At 34.1% G+C, this 13,580-nt stretch overlaps 1 protein-coding gene across 9 annotated transcripts in view; it reads right to left on the reverse strand.

Moving 5' to 3' along the window:
• The window catches only part of LOC128991635 (syntaxin-binding protein 5-like), a 446,590-nt gene that overhangs the window by 59,297 nt on the left and 373,713 nt on the right, over nt 1-13,580 (reverse strand). For all 9 annotated transcript variants that reach the window (XM_054414704.1, XM_054414702.1, XM_054414701.1 and 6 more), the window contains exons 7-11: nt 6,614-6,689; nt 4,443-4,597; nt 2,816-2,972; nt 2,422-2,556; nt 778-856 (exon numbers count right to left, since the gene is read on the reverse strand). In XM_054414704.1, the coding sequence (XP_054270679.1) occupies nt 778-856; nt 2,422-2,556; nt 2,816-2,972; nt 4,443-4,597; nt 6,614-6,689 (602 nt within the window). The remainder of the gene's footprint in view (nt 1-777; nt 857-2,421; nt 2,557-2,815; nt 2,973-4,442; nt 4,598-6,613; nt 6,690-13,580) is intronic.

Raw genomic sequence — 13,580 nt, forward strand, 5'->3', positions numbered from 1 at the left:
CCATAGTTGCTATTCGAGAATTTTGAGCTACCCCCTACCCCTGCTAGGCCTACCCTAAGGGCAAAATTTTCTAAACTGACCATAATTATTGTAGCCCTTCATTTCCAAACAAGTTGCCGCAAACCGATTTCAAATAGTTAAAAAGTTAAAGAGGGTGCAAGTTAATTTTTTTGCCACCCTCATGGTTATTTGGATTTGAAACGTTTTAGGGCGCCATTTTGTTATGAACCATAGTGAGCCGATATTGGTTTTCTTTATGTCAATGTTCATGTTTCTTCAAGACCTGTAAAATGATACCAAACTCGACTATACTTGTTATTTGAAAATTTTGAGCTACCCCCTACCCCCGACCCCTAAGGGAAACATTTTCAAAATTGACCATAATTATTGTAGCCCTTCATATCTAAGAAGGTTGCCGCAAACTGATTTCAAATATCTCAAATGGTTGAAAAGTTAAGTGGGGGGTGCAAGTTACTTTTCAGCCACCCTGTATAGCCAAATACAAAGCATACTATGCTATCTAGATATCTCATCAGATACAAAATAGTTTACAGCAGGTTTCTTTTCGGTGTAAGTAAATGTTTACTTACTTCTTCTAGCTAACTTTAACCTGAGAGTGTAAATTAAAATTTACCCAACATTTAGTATGACGAGTGCACTAAATCATATTTAACATTAAACACACATCAATCTGACTACATATTCCAAACTAGGACGAGAAATCTACTTTCAGTATCAACTGATCTTATATTTTTATAGGCTCTACTTGTGACCTACCTTACTGGTTTTCAGTTTGTACAACACTTGTAAGGTGCCAGCAGAAGCGTCCCAAAACTTGATACTACCATCAGCATGACTGTTTCAAAAGACAATGGATTAGTAAAAATATAAATTAAGTAATAAAGGGATGAGCCTGAAACAATTATTTAAAAGTAAAAATCAACCATGGAAAAAAACTAACCTCCCTAGTAAAAGCTATGTTACACCTAATATGATCAAATAGACATAAAATTGATAACCAAAGGGGCAGACAATGAAGTATTTTAAAAATATGATTTATTTAAAGTTATAGGGTGTTTAATCTGTATGAAATAATATCACCACTATATGAACGAATATTTTGATAAGTTTTATTTACAAATGAAACAAGAGGTGTGTTGAATCATAACATAGTCAAAAACTGAACGTTTAACAAAAACAAGCAACAGCTGTTACAAAATAAATATTACAATAAAGTATAGACTAAAGGCAACACAGCTGTGGCTAAGTTGACGCCACAAAGTCAATCATTAGATACGTGCGAAACTAGCACACCAGCTACATATTAGTAATGTGACATGTTAGTTTCATTCGAGATAATTTATGTTAATTCATTCGGGGAGAACCAAATGAAAATACCACTACTTGTCAATCAATAAATACAGTTAATTGTCAAAATAGTTTTTGAGAAAAAATAGCAACACTGAAATAACAATAAAAATAATATTAAAATGGATAGAAGTGTAGCCATATGGTAAAAATGGGAATCTGAATAAGAGTGAAAAGATAGGAGAATGAGCAAGAGACACCAGCTTATTATTAGTCTGGAGAAATGTAATGAGCTGTCTCGCACACTCATGTAAACAACACACACACACACAAACATTCTCTCTCCCCCCATCACCCCCTCTCAATGTCTAGTACATGTTTTGCACGACCCTCATTCTCTATTGTTTTGTCTCATCTCTGATAATGTGAAACACAATTTGCCATCGCAATCAGTGTCACTTGCATAACCTAACTACTAAAACTGAGTTTGAACAGATAGGGACATTGTTGTTAGAAATAGTTAACCATCCTTTGAAATTATTGGCTGTATAAATGTAGTTTTCACGTCTATTTTGTTACATTTTATTTAACATCGTAGTTTTAACTGAATTGATGTACAGTGTGGCTTAAAAGTCCATTTACACTTAGGGTAAAAACACACATACAGCGATCCAGGAGCGGAGCGAATGAGACTGACGTCGCAAGCATGCAGCGACTAGCAAGAGCAACACGAATGAGAGCTCGATCATTTCCAAGATATCACATAGTAAGTTCGCACGTAATTTGCATCACGGCGAAAACACGTGGCAAAAAAAATTCATTTTGCGTTCTTTAAACCGATCGGGGTGGTTTCATGGAGTGAATGGAGGAAGGAAGGTACATTGTGAATATCACCACTTGTTACACTTTTTAAAGAAGCATTAATCGCGGTTCATGTTACCTCAACCTCTGAATACATTCTTTCAAAAGGAGAAGGTTCCAAAACGCTTTGGGTAGGTTCCGTTTCCGGTAGAATGGGCGTACAGAACGGACTACTGGCTGCAGCAATTCATCTGTAGGGCAAACTACAACTCAAGGAAATTGATTGACATTAACTATAACAGACAGACTCACCCGGTGAGGATGATCTCATTGTAACTACAGGATGTAGGGCTCCATTCTCCCCCGGATATCGGCCACTCTCTCTCACTAAAGCCTGTCCTCTTCTGTGTGCGTGATCCGACAGAGTAGAACGCAGGTATCAGGTCACTGGAAAAAATGTTACAACTTATAAAGAAACCATGAATATTTGTATGAATTAACAACAACATTAATTAAGTATAGTACAATGTCTACCTTGCCTAAAAAATGTAATACTTGGAGTCTTAAATCAACTGTTGTACAATATTGGAAAAACAACAATACAGTACTGTATACTCTTGTTTGGATCGGATTGGTGTTGCTATTCTCGATAGGATAATTGATTGATTTTTGTTATTGATTAATTGATTACTGATTGATGATATACCTGGGGCAGTCAGCCAGATAAGTACAACAGGTAACAGCAGATTCATGAAGATCCATTGGGTAAGGGTTCTCAAAACAGGGGAATCCTTGACTTAGCAGATCTATGACGACCAGGTCATTGTGAAGTAAAACGACTATTGCATACGGCTCTTGCATATCTGCAAACAAAAACACTCAAATTTGAAACTGATTAGCATAACCATGTTGCAGGGCATGTAAAATATAATACAGGGCGTTTAAAAAAAGAATCATCCAATTTTGAAAATTCATTTTGCTACTCATCTTTGAATCCGAATTGATCAAACAATACTCTGTTAGAAAGAGGATTTCTGGATTTTCAATGAGTTTCTGCCAGGTTGCAGTAGCGTGCTTCTGTCAACGGCCAGCTCAGTAGTTGTCAAAAGGTGTATGCAATAAACGCCCCGAAATTTTGACTTTCCTCCCCTGTTATTCTTAAGGAGAATAGCATTGAATGTGACCGACTTTGGTATGCTCATCTGGGCCGTTTAGAGAGACTTGAAATTTGAAATAGGTGTGGAACGTCACCTTTAATTATCCAGAAAATATCCAAACGTCCCATTTTCAAATTTTATCCCCCAAAAAAATCCAACAATGGCGGACATCTGAAAACGACAAAACACGTTATTTTTAAACGGCTATAACTATAAAGGGGTAAGAGCTAGCAAATATTTGAAAGAATTTTCATGGTCAGGAACTAAATCGACTACAAGACACTCTTAAGCGTTTTCAAAACATTTTTCTATCTAAGTGTTTATTGCAAGTTGTACATATGCTGTGCAATGAAAGGATGCCATACTGAGCAACTGTAAATGGTATGTATAAAAACGTTTATTAGTTAATCTTTAACATAAAATTAACCTCATGTAAATATGATTATTAGTTTTCAAATTATAAACCTAAGAAATCGGATGATTCTTTTTGAAACACCGTGTATTAACATGTCTAAAGGTGGCAAGGGTGTAATTATTATTAGAACTTAGCAAAAGTTTTCAAGTATTTAAATTTTAAACTGTTGCGGACAACAAACTGTGTTCGAACAACAAATTTTCTTGCTTGAGCAGAGTTTTTTACACATACTTTTAAACAGCTATAAATAATATAGTTTAAAGTGGATTTTTTCATAGATATTTACAATTTCCTACTAAAAAATAATTATTATAGTGTTGCTAGAAACATTTTGTTGTCTTAATAAATTCCCTTACCTTAAACATGTTGGATTAACACGTGTGTTCAGTAATTATTTAAAACTTGCTATGTTGTGAGTGATTTAAATGTGTAATTGAACATTGTATCCACTGAGCTTTGTATTTACTAAACAACATGCATATTTTCAAGCTCAGGCGCTGTCAGTTATGCTAATTGAAAGACACTTAATTAAAACAGAGTGCACTGATTTATTTCATTATCTTTTACATTTTACTGCACAAGTGAATCAAAAATGTTTTCGATTTAGTCTTCCAGTAATAATTACTTGAACATTCGTCAAATTCATAAGAAATATATAAATATATTCAAAATTTTACTTTAAAAAAAATTATGAACTACTATTCTAATTAGTTTATAGTGATTAAAACCTCGCGAATAATGCAAACAACATCACTACTCACCACTAACCCACGGACTCTCGCACAGTGTGATAAAGTCGACCACATTGTGTTCCATTTCCAGCACTGTGGTCGTCTTTCCGTGAATCACTGTTATGCTCGGCGTCCTGCCTGCCTTGTCGTACGTCAGGCCACCCGAGAATATCACATACGCCTCTCTGCAAACAGGAAATCTTTTAGTAACTGCAAACCTTTAGAGATAATGTTTTTTAATTAGTCTTTTGGATCTCTCCTGAACTACTCCACAACCAATAACCATACAAACAACAATCCTACTACTAGAAGCTAAATCCGGGAACTAAGCGTGAATTTTTTGAACCAGGAATTATGTGTTAATTTTCTATTTCTATTACTAGAAGCTTTGAGGAGGAATGAGCTGGTCTAGTGGTAGAGCGTGAGGCTTCGGCCTCCGAGGTACTGGATTCAAATCCTACTGGTCACCAATAAATTGTGACAACGACACAATCTCTACACCTAGCCTGAAATAATGTGTTACATGATTTAGGGCTAGAACCTAGTGTCCTAGGATGTCAAGGTGCGCCTGTCAAAACTCTTACTTTATCCAAAGAGATTACCAAAGTTCTAGAACTTCGCACTGGCTATACCATCCACTGAAATGCCACGATCATTTTACACACTTTATCAACTAAAGAAGTATTACAAGAAATGCTTAAAGGTAACTTCGATTAATTGTGTTTTCCTACAGTCACCCGACAAAGTTGGCTTCCTTGTACTGTTTATAGTACAGAAAGCTGCTAATTGCTGCATATTTATACTTTGCCGTACGGTTTATACTTTGCCGCACATCAGGATTCCAACGAAACAACACAAAACAGTGTGGTTCCATTATGCACGTAATCCGTGTACGCTTGGAAATAGGTTGGCAACACTTAAAGATAATTATACTATGAGCAGCTGATTGACTATTACAACTACGATTTAACCTGTCATTTCGTGTTTATAGTTTCGGTATTTCTGAACTTTCTGGACTTTTCTTTTAAACGTTTTTAAAACCTTCTTACGATCTTAATAAACAAGAAAATACCTTTTAAGCATTTTTTTAGGCGCGGAAACTACTTCAAATTACAAAAACATACGGAACTATATTCTCAAAACGCGGAGCACATTTCTTGCCGAGGAAAAATAGCGGAGTGATATGGACCGCGGGTACTACTTTCTCTAGGGCACCATTTGTGTTGCCAGCTGAACCTAAAAACGTGTTGCATAGTGTTTGAAAGACTAATTATTTATATGCTTTATAGTGACTGTAGGAAAAATATAATGTGTAACACAAGTGAAAAAGGCCTTTGCTGCACTCGAGATCATTCCACACTCGCCTGCGGCTCGTGCGTAAACATTGCTCTCGTGTGCAGCAAAGTGCCACTTTCACCACTAGTTACACAAATAACTATTTGTGTGTCTTTGTCCAATACTTCTCATTACTAAAATTTATTAATTTAGGGTTTCCATTCATATTGCCTTTATTCTACGAACTTTGCCTGAGTGTTACATTATTTATTTCAACAATAGAACAGTTATTGGTTGTACTTTTTTGTATAAACAGCAATATTAATCCAGCTCTACAAGACTCTCAATTCCTGAGGCAACAAAGATAACAGAACTAGAATCTGAAAGTTGGAATTGGCTTTGCTGTAAACTTCCCAAAGCTAATAGCTCAAACATCACTAAGACCTTTCAATCCAATTTGACAAAACAGTTGATTGAACATCAAAAACGTTGTTCCATTAATTCATTTAAGCGAATATTGAACAAAACTGCCAAGTAAGTACAGATTTTTTAAAGAAAAAAAAAGCAAATTCAACTTTATACAGTTAATTACCGTACTTCTTGTTCATGCTTTCTCTAAAATTAAATTTAAATTTATATAATTTATCAGTCATATATATGAGGTAAAACAAGTGTTTTGATAATAATTGAGAAATGTACCATTTTGCATACTGATTAAAACTGATCTTTTACTGACTGAACTTTTTGTATACTGATTGGGTAGGTATGAAAAAATGACAAAAACATATTTTCCCTTACTTAGTAAACAAAAAAGATAAATAAAATAAATTTTTATCCAACACTTAAATTGCATTTACAGGAAAAAATATTGAATTTCATCCTGAAAAAAAGAGAAAAATATTACTATTTCTAACACTTTAACTTACCCCGATCTTGATGATTTCCATTCTACTTTTTGTATAGGTTTACAGGTTTCCAGTTTTCCATCTTTATTCGTTTTTGCTGGAAAAAATAAAACAAATTACAGAATGTAGTGACAACAAAGGAAGCATTAAAGTCGTATCTTGAGGGCTGTAACACAGGCAGAATGCTTTAACAGGGCCTGATTTAATGCTAAAGAGTTATCCTCGGTGAAAGCAAATAAAATTCTTTTGAGAGAGAAAGAATTCAAGATTTAAAGGACGACTGTACAACTAATTTCTTTTCTTCACAGATGTTTGCTGCGATTCGCTCGCAGTTGTAATAAGTGAACAAAGAGCTGTTAAATTGGGCAAACAGCAAAATTGTAATTGCTTCAACATTTTCAACCCCGTCTATTTAAACATGTAGATTTTCTCTTTGTCAACCCTTGCAATCAAGGTTTAAGCAAATATTACATTATCAGCTAATGTGACTTTGTGTCCATGATTAATTGAGGCGTCGAGAGGCCAAGGGAGATATGTGACTTTTAAAAAAATGTTGTCATGGTAACGGGTTTTGTTAAAAAAGGGTGGAATTTCAACAAATAATTCACTTATATCCCTTGGCCTCCAAACTAAACACCTAAGAGTTGGAAGCCAAGGGGTATATATGAATTTATTTTTATTTTTATTTTATTTTTTATGACCATGAAAAAAATACAATGACATTTTTTAAAAAGTCACATATCTCCCTTGGCCTCTCGACGCCTCAATTACACTTTGCCACTGGTTTTCTTATATTAATATTGATGTTTAACTAGGTGATAATTATTTATAGCCTAATGTTGGTGTCATATAGTACTCATCATAAAGAGACATTGATTTAATAACTCTATGCTGATGTATGTTTACTCCTTGTTGAGACAATGACTCTATGATTTGTAAATTAGCTTAGCTCACTCTCTTGTATTAAATATGTAGAACGAGATGGACGTCTTTTTATTAGACTTGACCTACAATACTTCTTTTGACATGGCGCAGTCCAAACTAAAATTTTAAAGTTATGTAGTATAAAGTGAATCAGTATGTTATAAAGTTGAATGATGTTGCAATTTAATGTAAAATGCAAATTAACTGAAATACAAGAAGCAGAAATATAATGGCTGGAGATGAAGACGAGGAGAAGAAAGAAAAAAATTGAAACTCCGATGGCCAAGCCTGCAGGATCAGGTAGTACACCTACAACTATGTCTTGTTCAATTTCAAATTCGAACATTAAAATTCCATCAGAACTAAACTGGACTGGAAATATGGCAGAAAATTGGATTTTCTTCAAACAGAAATTCAATATTTATTTGTTAGCAAGTAAAAGCAAATCAGAGACTTCAGAATATCAAGTTGCACTTTTGTTAAGCACCATTGGTGATCGAGCACTTAAAATATATAATAACTTCACATTTACTGAGGATCAAAAGGGTGATGACATTGAAACAGTTTTATTAAAGTTTCAAGAGTATTTTGTTCCTGATAAAAACGTAACCTACGAGAGACACATTTTTTTTCTCAGGGAGCAAAGGCCTGATGAATCGGTGGACACCTATGTCACTGATTTGAGAGATTTGTCTTCCACATGCGACTTTGGCACATTAAATGATTCTCTTATTAAAGATAGGCTAGTCCTAGGTATCAAGGACAGATCAGTCAAAGATAGGCTACTTAGAATTAAAGATTTATCTTTAAGCCAAGCAATTGAAGTCTGCCGTTCTGCGGAGAGAACCAAATCTCAATTAGAAGATATTTGTTCGAACTCTGAAGGTAAGGAAGTCAACAAAATAGGCGTAGGCCTAGGTAAAAATCAACAACACAAGAAGCGAGCAGCTTAAAGTGTACCCAGTGCCAGTGGCAGTTCTAATAGAAATAATAATAGGCCTAGTGGTTTTTCTAGTCATCCAGTTAAAGGTCGTACTTTTAAATATAACAATCCAAGTAAAAGCTATGCAGTGACTGGCAGGAAATCTCCTTGTTCAAAGTGTAATACATTCCATGAGTACTACAAATGTCCAGCTTTTGGCAAGCGGTGTTTAAATTGTAATAGACTCAATCATTTTGCTAAGGCATGCAAAGCGAGTAAAACTGTAAATATTGTCGAGCAGGAAGAAGAAGATGAAACTAGCGCGCCTAATAATTCTTTATTTATTGGTAGCGTGCATGTAGTATCGACTAAATACAAAGGTTCGGGTAAACACAAACAATGGCACGCTGATCTCCAAGTTGAAAATGGAACGGTCAACTTCAAACTAGACTCAGGTGCGGAAGTGAACATTATTTCAAGAAATGTATTTGATTCCTTAGATGTAGGCCTAGATGATTTGTTAGTGACAGACACAAAACTAACTTCCTACACAGGACAAAACTTGAAAGTAGCAGGTAAATGTTTGCTTAATGTTACTTACAAAGGTTCTAAGCATGTTTTAGAATTTTTTGTTGTGAATTCAAAAGCTCCTTGTATACTAGGGCTTAATTCATGTGTTGAGCTAAATCTAATCAAAAAAGTTGATTCTTTAAAAATGATTAGGCCTACAACTCCTAAGCCTAATCTAGGTACAAATGGTAAAGATCTTATTTTAAGTAAATACAAAGATCTGGTAACTGGTATTGGTTGTTTGGAAGGAGAGTATGACATTAAATTAAGAGAAAATGTTGTACCTAAGGTGCATGCACCAAGAAAAATCCCTATCACAGTTAGAAGTAAACTTAAAGATGAACTAGACAAACTTGAAAAGCTTAAAATAGTAGAAAAGGTCACAAAACCTACAGAGTGGGTAAACTCGTTAGTTGTTGTTAACAAACCAAATGGAGAGTTAAGACTGTGCATTGATCCTAAAGATCTGAACGAGGCAATTTTGCGGCCTCATTATCAAATCCCTTCATTCGAAGAAATATCGTCTAAGATGACAGGAGCAAAAGTGTTTAGTACTTTAGATACAAAAAGTGGTTTTTGGCACATTAAATTAACAGACAGATCCTCGGACCTTTGCACATTCAACACTCCATTTGGCAGGTACAAATTTTTGCGTTTGCCATATGGGGTTTGTTCAGCCTCTGAAGTTTTTCAGCAACGTATGAAACAAATCTTTGAATCCATAGAAGGTGTTGAAGTGTACATAGATGATCTCATAATATGGGGTCGTGACAAAGATGAACATGACAGTAGACTCAGGTTAGTTTTGGAAAAAATGTATTCAGAAAACATTAAACTTAACCTAAGTAAATGTAAAATAGGGGTAGATGAAATCAGGTATTTAGGCCATTGTTTTTCACACAAAGGTATTTCTGTAGACGATGAAAAAGTCAAAGCGATCACTGAGATGCAGTGTCCTAGGGACAAAAAGTCATTAGAAAGATTTCTTGGTATGGTGACCTACATAAGTAAATTCATACCTAATGTGTCAGAGCTAACATCTCCTTTGAGAGCAATTTTGAAAAAAAATGCGGAATTTCAGTGGTCTTTCGAACAGGAACAAGCGTTTGTAAAAATAAAGTCGTTTCTTGCGTCAAAGCCTGTTCTACAGTATTTTGATAATGAAAAACCAGTTTTGCTGACGGTTGATAGTAGTCAAAGCGGAATGGGTGCAGCCCTAATTCAGAATAACCTACCTGTTGCGTATGCATCTAAAGCCTTAAGTGACACCCAAAAAGCTTACGCACAGATAGAAAAGGAGATGTTGGCAATTGTTTTTGCGTGTGAACGATTTCACCAATTTGTCTATGGCAGACATTTCACTGTTGAAACGGATTGTAAACCCCTGGTATCTATAGTAAAAAAGAATATTGAACAATGTCCTCCCAGATTGCAGCGTATGTTATTGAAACTGCAACAGTATAATTTTGATTTGTTTTACAAGCAAGGTAAGGAACTTTTCATCGCAGACACGTTGTCTCGAGCATTCAATGTTTCAGACGAATCAGACCTTGATTTAGACACTAAGGATATTGAAGCATATGTATCTTCTATTGAAGCTAACATAAATGTGAGTAATGGTCAACTAGCTAAGATAAAAAACCTTGTAAATATTGATAATGAAATGTGTGTGCTAAAAAGGTATCTTATTGGTAATGTGTGGCCTACTCACAAAAAAACAGGTCCCTGATTGTATTAAACCTTATTGGCCTGTAAGACATGAACTCACTCACTGCAATGGTTTGATTTACTATGGTACTGCAATCGTAATTCCTAATTCCCTAAGAAGTGAAATGTTAACGAGACTGCATTACCCTCACTTGGGTATCACGAAAACACAACTTAGAGCTAAGAATGTTATATATTGGCCTAATATGTACAATCAAATTGCAGAAATGGTAGGTAAATGTGAATCATGTTTGTTGTATGCAAAAAATTATCCTAAGGAACCGTTGTTGCCTCACCCTGTTCCAGATCTTCCATGGCAGAAAATAGGTATTGATTTGTACCAGTATAAAAGTAAGTTTTATTTGTTAGCTGTAGACTATTTTTCAAAGTTTCCTGAAGTGTTATGTGTAAATAGTATATCAAGTGTCACAATCGTAACATGTTTGAAATCAATCTTTAGTAGGCATGGTATACCAGAAACTATCGTAACTGCTCATGATTCTTGTTTTGTAGGAGAACTATTTAAAAAGTTTTCACATGATTGGGGATTCAATCATATTTTAACGAGTCCTCATTTCTCGCAAGCTAATGGAATGGTTGAAAGAACGATACAGAGTATCAAAAATCTAGTTAAGAAATGTGAACATGACCAAAATGATCTGTTTTTAGCGCTTTTAGAATACAGGAACACTCCTGTATCTTCCACTTTGCCTTCTCCTTGTGAGATATTGTATAGCAGAAAGGTAAGAGGACTACTTCCTCATGACAACAAAGAATTAAAACCTAAAGTTAATAGATTTGTTAAGACTCATCTGTTACAAAGGCAACTATCGCAGAAGAAGTACTATGATGTAGGCTCAAAAGAATTGTCCAATTTACATGCTAATGAAAATGTGTTGATGAAGTTAGATGATAAGAAATGGGTCAGAGGTAAAATTGTTAATCAAAGAAATGTACCTAGATCCTATGTTGTAAAATGTTTTGCAAATGACAGGTGTTACGTCAGAAACAGAAGGCATGTTCGCCCTTACCTAACAGGTTCGCCAAAGGCAAATGAAAATGAATGTAATGTTAGCCTAAGTCCAAAGGTTACACAAACAAAACCTACCACCCCAAAAAAACCTATCCTATCCCCTCCTTCTAGAGGTTCATCGTCTCCCATTGGTCCTTCTCCGACCAATCCTGGTTCTTCGCCTAACATCACTCGAAGTCCTCGATTATCTTTACCTCATACCATACCTAATGAAGACCTACCTCCTGTAACTAGTCCTGAAACTATCACCAGAAGCCGCTACGGTAGGATAGTCAATCCTCCCAAGAAACTGAATTTGTAGTAGGCTATGAATGAATAGGCTAATAGGCTATGAGTGAATTTATTTGTAGTCGTCAATCACAATTTTTTATTTAAAATGTTGAATATCATTTTTCAGTGTGTATTTTGTCTTTTATAATTGATGGTACTTAAGTTTCAAGAAAATGAATTTGAATTATATTTTAGGTTATATTATGTCTTTTCACATCTAAATGATTCTTATGTTTTGTAAAGTTAAACTTGAAAGTTGAAAATTATTTTAGGTTAGGCCTATATTGTGTCTTTTCATATCTGATGGTACTTAAATTTGTTTTGACTGGAAAATTGTTTTAGGCTATATTTTGTATTTTTAAATCTAATTTTTCTTGTAGGCTAGGTGAAACTTGATTATTGTACAACTTTGAGTAATAATGATTTATTTTATATTGTTAATAAGGTAAAATGTGAATTTTAGTTTAATTTTAATAATGTTGGAGAGAGGGTTGAATCATAAGAAGAAATGTACTTGATTTGTTTAATGACTTGTTCTAATGTTTAATTGTATAAAAGATGTTTTTAATTTTGAGCTAGGCTATATAAAAAAAAATTGTATTTCTCATGTTTCAAATTTTGAAATGATTTCAGTTTTGTAAATTCTATTTTATTTTAAGAAGGGAAGTGTCATATAGTACTCATCATAAAGAGACATTGATTTAATAACTCTATGCTGATGTATGTTTACTCCTTGTTGAGACAATGACTCTATGATTTGTAAATTAGCTTAGCTCACTCTCTTGTATTAAATATGTAGAACGAGATGGACGTCTTTTTATTAGACTTGACCTACAATACTTCTTTTGACAGTTGGATTGGGAAAAAGTAAAAGATAAATTTATTATAAAGAAATGAGAAAACATGTTAACATGAGCAATAAAACAATGTAATAAAAAAATAAACAGAAAAAAAATTTAAAAAAATATATGACAAATACACACACACATGATAGAGACAGTTCAAGGAAAAAAGTCTTCAACATAATAAAATGAACTCTGTTCTATTACTGTTCATGTTGATAAAAAAATAAACCTTAAGGTCCATTTATTTTTTTATATCAACTAAAAATTTATATTTTATTCATGCACTTTATATTTTGAATAGATATGAATAAAGAAGACTTGGATTGAGATGCATTGACGAGCATAAAGAATAAATATTTATATAATATGGTAAAATACAAGTATGTATATCCAGTAATAAAAAAATATACAAGTAATATATTCAATTAAATCATGAAATTAGCTTGATATTTTACGGAATTGAAAAAAAGAGATAAGAAAACCAACAGAGTTGTTAGGAAACTTGATGCTGCTTCTAGCAAAATATAAATTGAAAACTTGAGCAGCTATGTGTGCGTAGCTTGAAGCATTTGTCAATGTAGTTAGAAATATCATCAACCGTTAAAGTAAAGTTTCTTCACCAGGAATAGGCCATACATGATAACCATACAACTAATCTAACTTTACAAGTCCTGGAGAACATATACCGGTAAGTGTAAGCCTACAACAATGTGTATA

This window comes from Macrosteles quadrilineatus, unplaced genomic scaffold (assembly GCF_028750875.1).
Source record: "Macrosteles quadrilineatus isolate MER2022 unplaced genomic scaffold, UCM_ALF_1.0 Scaffold_4__1_contigs__length_99947679, whole genome shotgun sequence".
In the NCBI taxonomy this organism is placed as follows: domain Eukaryota; kingdom Metazoa; phylum Arthropoda; class Insecta; order Hemiptera; family Cicadellidae; genus Macrosteles; species Macrosteles quadrilineatus.